The sequence below is a fragment of the Lipotes vexillifer genome, unplaced genomic scaffold, assembly GCF_000442215.2.
Source record: "Lipotes vexillifer unplaced genomic scaffold, Lipotes_vexillifer_v1.1 scaffold532, whole genome shotgun sequence".
In the NCBI taxonomy this organism is placed as follows: Eukaryota; Metazoa; Chordata; class Mammalia; order Artiodactyla; family Lipotidae; genus Lipotes; species Lipotes vexillifer.
Window position 1 is genome coordinate 1,249,068 of NW_006798027.1, and position 17,956 is coordinate 1,267,023.

Here is a 17,956-nt window from a genome sequence, read left to right on the forward strand (position 1 = left end):
GTAGGGAAAATTTTCTTCTCTTGTATCATTTACTGTTGGTTCTTGCCTCTTTATTCTGTCCTCTTCTCCATGAACACTTGTTATTTCTGTTTGTCTTCTACTTTTACTCTAGTCACTTTCATCTGTTGTTTATTTTCCTGTGTGTTTAAGAGTGCTTTGCAAGATCCTTGCCACTTGAATTTTTCTCTGATTTATTTTCTAATGATGTTTCAAAGTGCTGCTATGGTGTATTTGTTATCTTACCTTCTTTCCTTCATTTTAAACCTGGCCCTTCTTTGTGCACCTATTGTCTTAATCATCTGCATCTTATCACGTATACTTTTGTGTCTTTTTTTAGTGTGGTATCTGGTTAATTCTTACTTATTCTTCAAGGTCATCCTCATTTAGGAAACCTATCTTGACATCTTGGTCTAAATTTGATGTTTCTCTTTTTTGCTTCTTATTATTATACTCCTTTTAGGCAAGGGACATTTACTTCACCACTCTAAGGTTTAACATCTAACATATGATTAGGACCCACACATTGTTAATTGAATGAGTAAATAAGTGAATGTGTGCTCACCCATCACTTCACATCTTTTGCCAATGCTCTTATTTCTGCCTAAAGCATCCTTTTTCTCCTTTTGGTTGTTAACAACATGTAGTTGATCTTGGAAAGTCCTTTGAATCTCCATTTCTTCCTTAAAGCATTTGTTGGCAGTTTCTACCATTTACTAGGTTAGGTGCAGTTCTTTGGTGTTTCTATAGGATCTTGTGAACATACTTTTATCAGAGTGTTTATTTCATTGTGTTGTTCTGTTATTTTTCTATTTCCACAATTGAAAAAACATTTTAGGTGGCATAGATGGTGTCTTTCTTCTCTTTATTCTGTGTCCAACATTACTACTGATGTTTAGAGGAAATTTAGTATATTTTATTCCATAAATAAATAGGTGAATGAATTAATAAATCCAAAGACTGATAAAAAAAAGCCTGCTTGACTACAGTATGGGTCTGTGGGATAGGTAAGGATGCGTAATTTTGTGAAGAATATTGAAAGCTATGTTGGAGAATATAGACTTTTGATGAAGATTTTTTTTTAATTTTAATTTTTGTTGATTAGTTTTTAAAAGACGTTTATGTATATATTATTCAGATATTAGACTTGCTGGTTTCCTCTCTTTGCCCATTTGCCCTACTTTCTAGGAGATTTGCCTAAACTTATTTTCCAGTGCTGTAAGTACTTTCTCTCTCTCTTTTTTCCTCTTTCTCTATTTTCTTCTTATATATTTTTTGTTCCTTGAATTATTTTTTTTAACAAAAGCAGTCTGTCCTTGATTCTCAGATGCAGTATCTTCTCTTTTATCTCTGAGCATATAGAAAAAGACTTGTGGGGCAGGGTTGGGGGGAGTTTTCTTCTCCCTGCATAGTCTCAGTTCTTTCCAAATTACTGTTTTCTGTTTTGTTTTTGTCACTATCTTTCATGTTAGAAACCTTTCTAAGATTTCTGGTGATCCTTATTTTGTTTTGTTTTGTTGTTGTTGTTGTTGTTGATGTTTAAGGAAAAGAGTTGCCAGCTTAATTTTAAGGAGATGTGGCTGGTCTATCTCATTGCCTGATGATGTTTTTAGGTATTTTATTTTGGGCTGCTCTGATTTCTCAGACAAAGATCCTCTGATTCCAATATTCTAGGAACCAAGTGGGGAGGAAAGCTGGGCTCAAATTGATTTATAGGTTTATTTCACTCAAAATTCTAGCAAGGTTTTTTTATGTAGATTAAACAAGATTATTCTAAAATTTATATGGAAAGGCAAAGCCACAGAATACCTAAAACAATTCTGAAAAAAAATAGAGTAGAAGGAATCAGTCTACCTGTTATCAAGACTTATACAGCTACAGTAATCACAACTGTGGTATTGGTGGTAATGGCACCTAGATCAATGGGAGAAAATATTTGCAAACCACATATCTGATAAAGGACTAGGATCTATATTAAGGACTTTAAAAAATTAACGATTAAAAAAAAACAATCCAATTAGAAAATGAATAAAAGACCTGAACAGATATTTCACCAAAGAGGATACACAGATGTCAAATAAGTACATGAAAATGTACTTATTATCACTAGCTGTTAGGGAAATGCAAATTAAAGCCACAATCAGACATTATTTTTTACATACCTATCAGAATACCTTTTTTTTTTTAAGTGACAACATGAAATGCTGGCAAGAATGCAGAGAAACTGGATCACTCATACACTGGTGGTGAGAATGTAAAATAGTACAGCCACAGGCAGTTTCTTAAAAAAATAAACATGCAACTACCATACAACCCAGCAGTTGTACTCCTGGGCATTTATCCCAGAGAAATGAAGACTTGTTTTCACATGAAAACCTGAATGTTTTTAACAGCTTTACTCATAATATCCCCAAAATGGAAACAACCCAGATGCCCTTTAGTGGGTGACTAGTTAAACAAGCTATAGTATATCCATACCATGGACTACTACACAGCAGTAAAAAGAAATGAACCACTGATACAGGCGATGACCTGGATGAATCTCCGAGAATTATGCTGAGGTACAAAAAGCCATTCTCCGAAGGTTACATACCATATGATCCCATTTATATAATATTATTAAAATGGCAAAAATTATAGAAATGGAGAACAGATCAGTAATTGCCCGGTATTAAAGAAGAGTTGGGGGTGGTTGGAAAGAAGGTATGACTATAAGAGGCAACTTGAGGGATCTTTGGGGTAATAGAAGTGTTCTGTATTCTGACTGTATTAATGTAAATATCCCGGTTGTGTTATTGTAACACAGTTTTGCAAGATGTTATCATTTGGGGAAACAGGGTCATAGGATTTCTTTTCATTATCTTACAGATCAATGTGATTTACAGTTATTTTAAAATAAAGTATTCAATTTATTTTTAAAAACACCTAGAAAGGCCAGGTAAAATAGGACGTAAATCTTTTTTAGGTAAAGTTGAATGGAGCGATATACCATTTTCATGGATAGGAAGGCTAAATATGGTCAAGATGTCAGTTTCTCCCAACTTGATGTTTAGATCCAGTGCAGTCTCGGTCAAAATCCCAGCATAATATTTTGTGGATAACAGCAAACTGATTCTAAAGTTTATGTGGAGAGGCAAAAGACCCAGCGTAGTCCATGCCATACTGAAGGAGAATAGTAAGAGGACTAAAACTACTTGACTTCAAGACTTACTATAAAGGTACAGTAATCAAGACAGTGTATTATTCTTGAAGGGATAGACAAATGGATCAGTGAAACAGAATAGAGAGCCCAGAAATAGACCTCCATAAATGTAGTCAACTGATCTTTGACAAAGGAGCAAAGGCAATACAATGGAGCAAAGATAGTCTCTTCAACAAATGGTGCTAAAACTACTGGACATCCACATGCAAAAAACTGAGTGTGGACACAAACCTTACACTAACTCAAAATATATAAAAGAACTAAATGCAAAACACAAAACTATAAAACTCCTAGGAGATAACCTAGGAGAAAACCTTAGATGACCTTAGGTATGGCAGTGACTTCTTAGATGCAACACCAAAGGCATGATCCATGAATAAAATAATTGATAAGCCAACTTCATTAAAATTAAAAACTTCTATTCTGCAAAAGATAATGTCAAGAGAATGAGAAGACAAGCCATAGACTTGGGGAAAATATTTGCAAAAGACATATTTGATAAAGGACTGTTATCCAAAATATACAAAGAACTTGTAAAGCTCAACAATAAGAAAACAAACAACCCAATTAAAAAATTGGGCAAAGACCTTAACGGACACCTCACCAAAGAAGATATGTAGATGGCATAAAAGCACCTGAAAAGATGCTCCACATCATCTGTCATCAGGTAACTGCAAATTAAAGTAACGAGAGACCACTATACACCTATTGGAATGGTCAAAATCTGGGACACTGACCACAGCAAATGCTGGTGAGGGTGTGGAATAACAGGAACTCTCATTCATTGCTAGTGGGAATGCAAAATGGTACAGCTGCTTTGGAAAACAGTAAGACGGTTTCTTACAAAACTAAACATACTCTTACAATATGAGTGAGTGTTCATGCTCCTTGGTGTTTGCCCAAGGTAGTTAAAAACTTATGTCCACACAAAGACCTGCACACAGATGTTTATAGCAACTTTATTCATAATTGCCAAACTTGTAAGCAACCAAGATGTCCTTCGGTAAGGTGAATGGATAAATAAAATGTACATCCAGACAATGGAATGTTATTCGACACTAAAAAGACATGGTCTATCAAGGCACAGAAAGACATGGAGAAAATTTAAATGCATATTACTAAGTGAAAGAAGCCAATCTGAAAAGGCTGCATACTCTATGATTCCAACTATATGACATTCTTGAAAAGGCAAAACTATGAAGACAGTAAAAAGATCAGTGGTTGCCAGGGGTTAAGGGTCGGGGGTGGGGGTGATGAGTAGATGGAATACAGAGGATATTTGGGGCAGTGAAAATACTCTGTATGACACCATAATGATGGACACGTGTCATACATTTGTTCAAACCCGTGGAATATCCAACTCCAAGCATGGCCCCTAATGTAAACTGTGAACTTGGGGTGATTAGGATGCATCAGTGTAGGTTCATCAATTGTAGCAAAGGCACCACTCTGGTGGGGAGTGTTGATAATGGGGGACGAAGCTATGCCTGTGTGAGGGCAGGTGATATATGGGAAATATCGGTGCTTTCCCCTCAATTTTGCTGTGAACTTAAAACTGTTCTAAAAAAATTGTCTTAATAAAAAAACAGTAAAGTTGAACATACAAGAAATTAAATGAAATCTACAGAGCCAAAAAACAAAGAGGAAACTGAGGGCCAGACCAGTAAGTGCATAACTGATTTTGTGCCTACCCTGGGGATGGAGATGGGATTTACTGGTCTCTAGAACTCAGGCTTTTGAGTTTTAATTCCTTCACAGTCACAGGAGATCAAGTCTTGTGTGTATATGAGGCACAGTATAGGAACTCCAGCCCTAATTTAAAGACAGGACTGTTGAGGTCTATATACTTAGTAAACAGATGGGCTGGAAAAAAATAAAAGCCATACATCAACATAGGGAATTTAAATATTGGTCTCAACATTAAATGAAAAAAATTTTCCACTTTGGAACAATGGACCTACTCTCCCAAGAATTTGAGGTGCATGCATATTGATCTACATATGTTGTATATATTGAGTTGGATGTTTATATCCCATTTGATTGTGGAAGCCTTGAGGTGAGAAATTAATATGAAAAGTAGTTTTGTTACCCTTGACAGCCCTGAGGTTACTGCAGTAGTAAGAGATACGGAGAGACGGGTCACCAAGCCAGGCTGTATAGGATTCCTATCCCTATCAATAGAGCCCTGCTTATGATAAGCTTGCAATCCAAAATAGATAATACACATGGAAATATTTGCAATGAATAAGCCCCAGCCGGCAGAGCATGGAATATTTAAGAGAGAAAAGTCATACAGTTATCTAAATCGATGCAAAAGTGGCATTTGATAAAATGAACACATTCATAATTGAAATGAAAAATCTTCTCACACTAGGAATAGAGATGTACTCTCTTAGTCTATAGAATGTTACTGCATTTTCTTTAACATTAGATATGACATAAGAATGGCTACTGTCATTGTTCATATTCATTACTGTACATGAGGTCCTAGTCAGTATAAGGCAAGAAAAAGAAATACAAAGTATAACAATTAGAAAGGAAGAAGGAAAACTCATTATTCATAGACTACCTGATTGTCTAGACAGAATATCCAAGAGTATCTACACATAAAATAATAGGACTAATGAAAGAATTCATTAAGATTATTGGAAGCAAAGTTAGTGCACAAATAACAACTATATGCTTACACAGTAGGAAAAACTAATAAGAAAGCAAATTTCAAAAGGACACCATTTTTGCTATTTAAAAAATATAAGGTACCTTGTAATAAATTCAATAAAAGATATACAAGGCCTTTATGAAATATTTAAAAGCTCACCTAAATAAATGGAAATATATAATATGTTCATATTTGGAAGCCTCAATATCATAAAAATGCCAGTTTCTCCTAAATTATATTTAAATTAAATGTAATTTCAAGAGTCGTATGGAAGTGCAAAGATAATAAAAACAGTTTTGAAGAACAAAAGACTTGCCCAAACACTAACATTAAAAAAAAATTTAACTATAGTAGTAGGATGGGCACAAATATGCCAGTGTAGCAAAATCAAGAGCCCAGAGACAAAAACATGCATATGTAGGATTTCAAGGTGTCATGAAAAATTTGTGTAATTACACCTGAAACTAATCTAATGTTATATGCCAATTATACCACAATTTAAAAAATGGTGGAGAAAAGATGAATATTCAATACATGAGGTTCAGATATGATTGTTAATATCCAAAGGAAAATATTAGAAAATGTCAATCTATTAAAGAATAAATTCCAGGTGGATTAAAATCTACTTATGAAAAGCAAATCTTGAAAACATTTAGAAGAAGAATATATAGGAGAGTATATATGATCTTCTATATATCTTCTATATATCTTTATGATCTCTGGGTAGTGAATTATTCCTTAACTAAGACAAAAAGAGCATAAGTTGGGAAGGAAAATATTCATAAGTTTAAGCAGGCTTTGTATTGTAAAAATATATACTATAAACCAAAAGAAGAGCATAGAATGGGAGAAAATCTTGATAATGAATATAACCAATAAGGGATTAGTGTCTGAGATATTTAAATACAATAAAACAAAAGCAAAGCAAACTAGCAGAAGAATGGGAAAAGGATATGAACAGGAAGTTCACAGAAGGGGAACCTGCACAGTCAAAAACAAATGAAAATATTAACCTCATTAACAAAAAAAAAATGCAAAAAATACAAAGTGAGATATTTCATATTCTTCAGACTGGGAAACTTTTTAAAGTTTAAAAATGCCAAATACTGCCCTAGATGTGTAAAAACAAGAACTTTTCTGCACTACTAATGGGGGTGAAAATTGGTATTCCCACTTTAAAGGGCAGTTTGTCATTCTCTGGTACTAGTGAAGCTGTAAATGCCCACAACAGAACAGTCCCACTAGGGTATATATCCCAGAGAAACGTGTGCAGATGTACCCTAGGTGATTGTATAAGATTGCTCATTGCAGAACCAACCTAAATCTTCATAGACTTTTAGGAAAATTGATCATTAAAAAATAGAAAGAATTGATAAATTGAGCTATATTTATAAATTGGATTACTCTAGAGCCATAAAAATGAATGAATTAGACATGCGTCTATCAACATGGATATTTTCAAAAACATAGTGTTGGGACAAAAAAAAAAATCAAGCTGTGAAAGGTTATGTAAATTATGATACCATTTACTTAGTTACCTCTAACCAAAGGGAGGGAGGCAGGGGAGTAAGACTGAGGAGGTTTGGCAGGGGGCTTCCACCATATTTGTAATGACACATGTCTTACAAATAAATCTGAAGAAAACTTTCAAGAAATGATGACGCTTACTGGCGTGTACATGAGTTTGCATCATTCTCCCGACCTTTTTTTGGACTTAAAACATTTCATAATAAAATAATTGTAGGAACCCCAAAACAGCTCTATCCTAAATATTGCTACTGTGTTTCGAGTCACCATTCCTGCAGTAGTACTTGCTTGACTTTTTTATTTTTTAGGACTTAACGCAGTATTCTTTAGTCTATTTATGTACACATCTTAACCTATATTTTAAAATTTACCTTTAGGCCTGGGAATCTCCAAATTTTTGCTTGCTGCCTGAGCTCATCTAGTTTGAATACATATCTGAAGCTAGGGAAGATCTTAAACCAAATATAAAAATAAAATTAAATGAGAGAATAGTGTGTTCTGAGGTATGTACATTAAGAAAAGTGTATGGTGAGGCAACATTTGTTCTCCAGCTTGGTTCCTGGCATAAGGCCAGGCCTGTGGTGCACCCACTCTTTCGATGATTCTGATAAGAAACAGGGACAGTAACGTTATTTCTCTGCATAAAAATTATATTAGATTACTTCAAAGGAAAGGCAGTAGGATTGTTAATAATTCTGTCTTTCCTGCTCCCCACCTTTTAGGCAGCCCCAAACCTTGCATACCCACTCCCATATTGAGACGTTTCACTGTAATTTTGGAAGTACTCTGTGATTGTTAAGAAGGGAACCTACTTCCCTTGGAAAGCTTATCAGGTCTCCTTATCCTGGAACAGCTTTAGAGACTCATTAAATTCTTCATAAATATTGAGCTTTTGTGGTCGATTTTTCTTGGAAGAGGTATGTGGAGGTGGTTACATAAAAACCAGACAAAAAGCTCTCCCAAAGCTTTAGAAGACCTTTCAATGCCTTCTCTTTTTATCAGTGTGCCCCTTTAAATTTATGATTTAGGAAGGGGAGTGAGTGTGGCTATTTTGCTCATTTATTTCTTTGTGGATAAAGTTATTTCAGAATTTGATTACATTTAAATACACAGTTCTTTTGCACTGTAAACCATACGCCAGCCAGAATGTCTCTTTCTCTCGCAGAAATTTGCAATTTGATATTCTAGTCAAGTGCCAACCATGGGAAAGACAGGTTTAACTGCTATTTTAAAAAATTAATATATTTCTATTCTTCAAAACACATGCTTCTTAGTTTTTAAGACACTAGTATTTGAGTCAGTACATCAGCAAATGAATGCAATAAATTATAGTGCTGTAAACTCCAGGGAAATTTTATTAATGTTTTTAATGTATCCTCATGTGGAATCAACATGTGTTTTTTATATATTCATAAATTTATGGCTTCAAAAATCTTCAATTTCAGGGTGTTATGAATGTTGTAGTGGATAGAAAAGACATAATTGTGAAATGATGTTCTTGAATTTTCATATACTTCTGATAACCATTAGCTCTTGCAAATAATAATTAGAATGGAATTAAAAACTTGGAAGTAATATTTCTGCAGCTCAGTTGCTTTGAGCCAAAGGAATTATTTCCAGAATACGCTGGCAGGTTCCTGCTTGGGGAATTAGGACTCCAGTGTCCTTAACTTTAAAATAACTTGCATTTCATTTTATGCCTGTTTCATAAAGTGGCCATTCATTTTCACACTAAATTGTAACCAAAGCATTCCACATCAATAGAGGCCAGTCAGTGGGTTCAGTGTGTGTTAGGTTGGACAAAATGAGGTAGAACATGAAAAATGTCCACCAGATGGTTGGGTTAAAAAACAAACCTTCCTTCTGACTTATTAAAGGAATTGAGGGATAATCCTACTGCATCTTTATATCCACATCCTAGTACATAGTTGGTTCACCATAAGAAGTCACTGGAGAAGGAATGTGTCCAAAATGGTACTTTATATTTTGAGAATTCATGAAATGAAATGCTCCTTTTTTCATATCACTTTGCTGCAGTTGTAGTAGCATTTTTAGTAGAGATATACTTACGTTTTAGGTTTAGATTTTCAGGCCCAACACTCAAGATTCAAGTTAGTGCCTCACAATTAGGACATAGCAGATGGCAGTGGGGTGTAGACCACGACCATATGGTCTACATGGCAGGTCTGAGACACAAGCTGCCATCAGCAAATATGTTCTTTTCTCTTAGTGTTAAATTTTTCAAAATTGGTTTTGTTTTTCATTTAAATAACTAAAATTAAACAATTACTAAAAATGCATCTGAAAAATTATTTCTGAAGTTCTCATACACTTTTAAAGAAAATGTCATTCTTTGTAAGTTTCCACAGTTTTTGTATTCCAGTATTTAGATCAATTCAAATACTCTTTTAAGCCATGTTTTTTGTAATTCACCTGCCCCCTTGAAATTGGAATCAAAAGCTTTTGGGTTATAAGTCAGCATAATACAAGAAGATTTTGGTTATCACTTCCCTAATCTATTAGCTGCTTTCCTCAATTGGGGCTTTTCCAAAAAAAGCAGAGTACTTCAAATTACCCTTTCACTTTTTCTGTAGTTTATTTTCTTCTTTTATCCACGCATAATAAGCACAATGAAATAAGTCATGTAAGTAAATGACCTTGTCCACTGGCATAGCTGTTGTTTCCCAGGAGAATGGAGTCATATCCTTTTGACCAAGAGAGAGACTTCTCCACCCTAATACATTTTTCCTGCCAGACTCCCAGTTTGGTGCTAATGTGGCCTGGCTGAGAGTTTAATAAATTTGAAAGTCCTATACCTCTGATGAGTCACAAAGATGGAAATATACAGTGTTAGAAAACACTAAGACTGGATCAAACTATTGCGATAATCTAGGAAGATGTTCTAAACTACAAGTCAAGAGAACTATATTAAAAAGAGGCAACTAATTGGACACTTTGTCTGTATTCCAGTTCAGAAATTTAAGTATCATTTAGGTAATGCTTTTGGAGGCAGCCGTAGTGCTGTTCTTTTCACTCCAAAATGCCTTTCTCCTGTATACTTTCTAAATCCCATTAGGGAGTGCACCTCCCAGAAAACAGATATGAAGAGACTGAGGTACATGATGCAGTTGGAGCAGAAAGTAAGCTGAGGATGGTATGAGATGTGGATGGAGAAGGGTGAGTTTAAGAAGGATTGCAAAGAAAGAAAAAGCAGTATCAAAAAGTGTATCAGTGGAGTTCCTTGGTGGCCTAGTGGTTAGGATTCTGGGCTTTCACTTTCACTGCCATGGCGCAGGTTCAGTCCCTGGTCAGGGAACTGAGATCCCACAAGCTGCGTGGCATAGCCGAAAAAAAAAAAAAAAAAAGCATACTGGACAATAAAATACAAAATAATCACTACAGGAAAAAGAAAACCAGTCACGTGGAGGGATATCTGTAGGAGATTTCTTGGAAGTATAAGAGAAGGTCAAACAAATGAGATGTATATTAGAGAAAATCATAGATCAATAAGGAAATAATAGGAGCGGAGAAAGGGGACTCTAACTTAAGAATTACAGATATTCTTGGAACAAGAGCAGTAATCAAAATTATAATCTGAGAAGAATATGTGGCACTGCAAGTAAAGACCTTGAGTAGTCTAGTCAAAAAGGCCAACCATTTTTAATCAAAATCAATGAAAATAAACACACAACTAGGTACACCCTGACTATAATTTTTACTTCAAATAGTAACAAAACAAAACACTATATGCTTCCAGGCAGAAAAATAAAACACATGTACAAAAGAATAAAAATCAGACTTCTGTGAATCTAAATGTCAAAGGTCAATGAAGTGTGTTTACAGTTTTGAGGAAAAAGGAACATGAAAAAAGTAATATATCTTGCTGCCTTGCCTTTCCTATGTGAAATACAAAGTTTAATAATAATATGGGAGACATTTACCCTTCTTGAAAAAACAACCAATCAAATAATACTTAGCCAACCAAGAGTTAAAAATGCATACATGAAGAAGTCATTAGATAAAAGGAATGGCATTTATTATCCATTTCTATATATGTATCCTAAATGTGAACAAAAATGAAAGCATAAAGATGTTTAGCAAAGCATTATTATATAAAATAAGCGGACTCAGCAATCCTGCTTCTTAGTATTTGCCCAAGAGAAATGAAAAGTTATGTTCACACAAAACCTGTATGTGAATGTTTACAACATTCTAGTTCATAATTGCTAAAAGCTGGAAACAACCCAAATATCCAGTTGGTGAATGGGTAAATAAACTGTTGTACATACACATAGTGGAATACTATTCAGCAATTAAAAAGGAACAAACTATGGATACACGCAACAACATGGGTGGATTTCTTATGTATTATGTTAAGTGAAAGGAGTCAGTCTCAAAAAACTATACACTGTATGATTCCATTTATGTGGCATTCTGGAAAAGGCAAAATTAATGGGGCAGAAAACAGATCAGTGGCTGAGGGTGGAGAGAAGTTGACTACAGGGGAGCAACCTGAGGGCATTTATGAGGTGATGGAGCTGTTCCACATGTTGATTGTGGTAGTGCTTACACAGTTGTATGGGTTTGTGAAAATGCATGAAATGGTGCACCCCCAAAAAGTGAATTTTAATGTATGTAAATTTTAAAAGTAGGGAAAAAGAAGAGGCAGCACAAATAGCCACAAAAGGTAATGTCTGTAGAGCAATGTGAATATACTTACAATGCTGAAGAGTATACTTAAAAATGGTTAGGATGGTAAATTTTATGTTATGTGTATTTTACCACAATTAAAAAAATTCAAATTCAAAACTACAAAAAAAGTAATGTCTGTATTATAGACTATTATGTAGTCATTAAACAATTTTTTTCCAAGGAATTATTAATAAAATGGAAAAAGGCTATAATATTAGATTAAAATGAATACAAACTTGAATGGGCTGTATGATTTCACAACTGTAAATAAATCAGGGCAGAAACACTGGAAGATGAAATGCAAGATTATGAAGGGTAAAGGTCTTGATGATGGGATTTTTAAAATATTTATTTATTTATTTATTGGTTGTGTCGGGTCTTAGTTGTGGCACGCGGCATCTTTTGTTGTGGCGCATGGGCTCTTTGTTGCAGTGCGCGGCCTTCTCTCTAGTTGTGACATGCAGGCTCATTAGTTGCCATGGGCGCATGGGCTCCAGAGCAAGCAGGCTCAGTAGTTGTGGCTCTTGGGCTTAGTTGACCAGAGGCATGTGGGATCTCAGGTCCCCGACGAGGGATCAAACTTGTGTCCTTTGCATTGCAAGACGGATTCTTAACCACTGGGCCACCAGGGAAGTCCCAATGATGGGATTAATGCTTGGTTTTCTTCCTTTATACTTCTTGGCACATTAGTAGTTTTCACTTACTCTTTTTTGTAATTGATAAAAATAGAATCGTCAGAAAGTATGTGCAGTGAGTTATACACTGCTGAAATAGACTTGTTCAGTCATTTCATATAGGCTCATATTTAAATCACACCAGCAAAAAAGGATCTCTTTGGGTCCACTTTTTAAAAGTTCTCTTCTTCCAGGGACTTCCCTGGTGGCACAGTGGTTAAGAATCCACCTGCCAATGCAGGGGACACAGGTTTGAGCCCTGGTCTGGGAAGATCTCACGTGCCGCAGAGCAACTAAGCCCGTGCGCCACAACTACTGAGCCTGCGCTCTAGAGCCCGCGAGCCACAACTGCTGAGCCTGAGCACCACAACTGCTGAAGCCTTCGCGCCTAGAGCCCGTGCTGTGCAACAAGAGAAGCCAACGCAGTGAGAAGCCCGCGCACTGCAACCAAGAGTAGCCCCCGCTTGCCGCAACTAGAGAAAGCCCGCACGCAGCAATGAAGACCCAACACAGCCAAAAAAAAAAAGTTCTCTTCTTCCAGGACTAACTATTCTAAAACAACTTAACGCTTGACTTTTAATTCAAGATGGCGAGTTAAGCCTGTGTTTAGCTTTTCTTGCTCCAAATTTGCCATTGAATTGGCCAGGGACACATAAAGGGTAAAAACATACCTCCATGGAAAAACTGGGAAAGATCCCATTCACAGATGAATTATCTTTAAGGAGTTAATGTAAAATACAGAGCAGCAAGCACTGCACTGAGGAAAGGATCTGCCAGATGGAATTCCAAACATCCAAAAGGAAAGCTTGCCTGGAAGATGAGTGGCTGGGTCCCAAAGCAAGTGGTTGGAGGGAAGGATAGTGTGTGGTCATCCCTGGAGGATTCTCAAGCACATACATACATGCATATATGACTTCAGATCCTAGAGGATCGGTATCCTAAGAAGTCCGCCCCAACACTATGTTTTGTAGCATTTGTTTAATAAGGCTGGTGGCTGGAGTAAAATATAAGCATTGCCTCAGGCAAATTTCTGACAGAGACCATTGTACTGATTAGAGAGGAAGGTTATAGAGGGCCTAGCTAACTTGGTGACCTCAGTGAGTGAGGAAGAGAAATTCCCTTTCAGGGACGTGCTACACAAATACTTCTGCCTGTAGTTTTACCTTCTTTTTCATAGAAAAAGAAAACATATATGCACACATTACACACACACACAGTGTACATTAATTTCAGTGGTTATATAGACTCTCGGGTAAAAACTGTGCTTAAGTAATATTATTACATTAATTCAACTAAAGAATTCACTGTATTTAATGTGACACTTCCATGAGACTTTTTGGCCTCCTGATCCTTGAAAGTTATTTCTTAGAATTTAAACTTTGAGTCTTTGAGGTAATGGGCACTAATAAAGTTTTACGTGTGCCTCGTTTTCACTTGTATTTTTTTTCCTGCTTGCAACTTCCATGAAATCCTTATTTTCTTTTTTTTCCTCAGGAATTGTGAAGGGCAGAATATTCGATACAAGACGTGCAGCAATCATGTAAGTTCTGTATGTAATAAAAATATATAATCCCATAAAATATGTTCATGTTTGAAGTTATTATGTACCGTAAAGCTAATGGCCTCTTGGTACTCATTGTGGAAAATTTGAATATTCATTTAATTGACAAGAGGTTTTGTATATCTCATACCTGCCCTTTATACTACCCTTTTAGGCCACTTCGCATGTATGATCTAATTTGGTAAGCATTTAATAATTTCTGAATTCATAGAAACAGTACATAATACTTGTAAATGCCTTCAAAGTTCAAAGTGCTCTATGTGTAGGATTTCACCTGACCCTCACAACTGTCTCCGAGATGTTGGCGTACGAGGTGTGGTTATTTCTTTATTTCAAATGAGGGGACTGGGGCCGAGGGAGGTGAAATTATTTTCCAAAGGCCGCAAAGGAAGCATTGAACTTGAACTTGTCTAGTGCTGTTTCTCCTGCTCCAAAACACCTGTCCCACTCCCTGCAAACTGTGTTAAGGAGTACTGTAGGTGACTCAAGAAAACCACACCTGAGGAAGGGTTTGTAAACCTTGCTCTCATTCTACAGTGATCAACACAAACAAAAACTAAAATTCAAATATACAAATGTGCAAAATGCAAAATAAAATGTCAGAAAGCACCAATCCTATTTTCCACATAAAACATTTCGGTTGTTTGTCATATATACCCGAATCAAAATGACAGGAATTCAAAGGAAATTCTGAAAATCTGAAGATCTAAGTGAGATTTAGGTGTTTTTGTTTGTTTGTTTGTTTGTTTTTTGCAGTACTTGGGCCTCTCACTGTTGTGGCCTCTCCTGTTGGGGAGTACAGGCTCCGGATGCGCAGGCTCAGTGGCCATGGCTCACGGGCCTAGCCGCTCCGCGGCATGTGGGATCTTCCCAGACCGGGGCACGAACCCGTGTCCCCTATATCGGCAGGCGGAATCTCAACCACTGCGCCACCAGGGAAGCCCAGATTTAGGTTTTTTATTAAAAAAATCCATTTTTCTCAATTAGCTATGTCATTTATTTTAAATGTTTCACTTACTGGAGGGACTGCCCATCTCTGTTCCTTCTCTGTCCTGGGCCAGTGTGAGACAGCAGTCCTGGATAAGCATTTCTGTTCCATGGACCCAAACTCTTCCTCATTGGACAGCCTCAAGCTCTAGACTTGGGGAGTGGAGAATAGGCAGTGTTAGCAGGACCTTTTGTCTGTGGAGCTCGAGCCACGTTTTCAGTCTGTTTTAATCAGTGGCGAAGCAGAAATGTTTCTCTCTCAAACTTTGGTGGGAAAAATCGTGCTTATTTATAGGGCACTCAAAATCCAATATCACCCAGCCCTGAGGTAGCCAGGTTTGTGTCCACTATGTCCTAGGAGGGATTTTGGGAGACAAAGCAAATAGGTTTCACATGTCCTGTGACAGGATGGACTTGAGGAATCGAGAGATACACATGCACGTGGTTGCACAATTAAATGAGCTGGAATCCAGGTGGGGATGCAGGAGGGAGAGAGGTTGACCGAGCACAGACACAGGCTGGCATTTAGGTATAAGCAGAGTCTAGCATTCGTTCTTTTTTTTTTAATTAGATTAATTAATTTTGTTTATTTATTTTTGGCCTCACCGCACAGCACGTGGGATCTTAGTTCACCGACCAGGGATTGAACCCGTGCCCCCAGCATTGGAAGCATAGAGTCTTAACCACTGGACCACCAGGGAAGTCCCCTGGCATTCATTCTTACACCAGCACGTGGTTGTATTAGCAGGCTCAGGGTTTTACACACAAGACGTTTCCATCTACTACCTTTTGCCTGGGTACATTTTATTTTTTAATTGCTGCTGCAACACATTACCACAAACTTGGCTTACAGCAATACAAATATTTTATTATCTTACAGTTTTGGAGGTCAGAGTTCTGATATGGGTCTCACTGGGCTAAAATTAAGGTGTTGGCAGGGCTGCATTCCTTCTGGAGTCTCTAGGGAAGAATCCATTTCTTTGTCTTTTCCAGTTTCTAGAGGCTGCCCACATTCCTTGGCTTGTGGCCCCTTTTTCCAACTTCCAAGCCAGCAACATTGCATCTCTCTGTCCATTTTTATGTAGTCACATCTGCCTGTGATCACAGCTGAGCAGCGTTCGCCCACCTGGATTATCCAGGATAATCTCCCCCTCTCAGGGTCCTTAACCTTAGTCAAAGGATGCTTTGGGCAAAGCCCCTTTTGCCATGTAAGGTAACCTATTCTCAGGTCCTAGGGATTAGGTTTTGACCATCTTTGGGGAGGTTGCATTATTCTGATTAACACAATGGGACAGCTTGGCATCTCAGATTGGTCTGGCAAATTCCTTGCAGTCATTCCAGAATAAATTTCACAACAGTATGCTATCAAGGAATACTCTGTGAAGCTATCTAGGGGAATTCATTTTAACTGTGCAGATCAAGATACTACATTCTGAGATTTCTCTCTCTGTCTCTCTGTCTCTGTCTCTGTGTGTGTGTGTGTGTGTGTGTGTGTGTGTGTGTGTGTGAGAGAGAGAGAGAGAGAGGCTGCTCTAGCTAGTTCCATTCTGAGATTTCATTCTAGGGTTTCTCTCTCTCTCTCTCTCTCTCTCTCTCTCTCTCTCTCTCTCTCTCTGTGTGTGTGTGTGTGTGTGTGTGTGAGAGAGAGAGAGAGAGAGAGAGAGAGAGACTCTGCTCTAGTTAGTTCCAAAAAGGCAGCTCTTTTCAACACAAGTGTTATAAGGGTCTAGGAGTGTTGTGCCATGCAATGTAGAGATAAAATATAATCTACTAAAATTGGTGCATATTAGTTGCAATGGTTAGAACTTTGGTGCGCTTGAGTGAAGATCTGATGCCCCTGAGGCTCCGAGGGTCTTGGGAGTACACGTGGTCTCTAATTGATGTTCCCTTGAAAGAGTCTGCAGAAACCTTTACAACCTCCAGGCTGGTAAGAAATAGATGCTTAGGAGGTGGGAGCTACTGGGGGAGGACTGCAGTGTAAATTTCACCCTCTTCTATTTCTCAGACTTGGAGTCCTAAAAGAGTCCGTAGAGAGATTTCATAAGAAAATGACATTAATTTCTGTGCTTGCCATTGCAAGTGCAGAGTTTCCAGCAAAATTCCTTACAGGGAAATAAGGGAGCCCTGTGGTAGGTTTTTCACATCTGTAGTGTTCAGGACACCCCTCCATCTCCATGCACCAAGTGTCTGCAGCCGTGATACTCAAGCCCTACTGTAGACCATATGTGGATAAAGGCAGTCCCAGCTGCAGTGTCCATGATCTGTAAGAAGTCTGTTCCTTTACAGGAGTGATTATATGGGTATATTCCATGGAATATAACATAGAAACGTTTCAAGGGCGTCAAGTGCCGTAAGTGGATGTAACCACAGAGAGCTCAGTGTATGAATATGTCACATCTTGTTTTTTCTTTTTTTACATTTAATTACTAGAGATGCTTCCTGCTTTATTAGTTAGGGATTTAGAATAACCCTCTTGAAATCTTCATCTCTCTTATCACCCCAAGGAGTCCAGAGAGCAGGGGTGGGAACTACTCTGCAGCCTGTCTCAAGTGGAGAGAGAACTGACTTGTGAACCCTGCTGTTGCTTCTCTCTGTCTTCCAGTGGCCTCACTGAAGATGCGCCATGCTCGTTCACTAGTCAGTGGCTCCCCCTTCCC

At 37.3% G+C, this 17,956-nt stretch overlaps 1 protein-coding gene across 1 annotated transcript in view; it reads left to right on the forward strand.

Moving 5' to 3' along the window:
- The window catches only part of ADAMTSL3 (ADAMTS like 3), a 371,609-nt gene that overhangs the window by 129,487 nt on the left and 224,166 nt on the right, over positions 1-17,956 (forward strand). Inside the window, 1 exon segment of the mRNA XM_007470069.1 lies at positions 14,246-14,291. Within this exon segment, the coding sequence (XP_007470131.1) occupies positions 14,246-14,291 (46 nt within the window).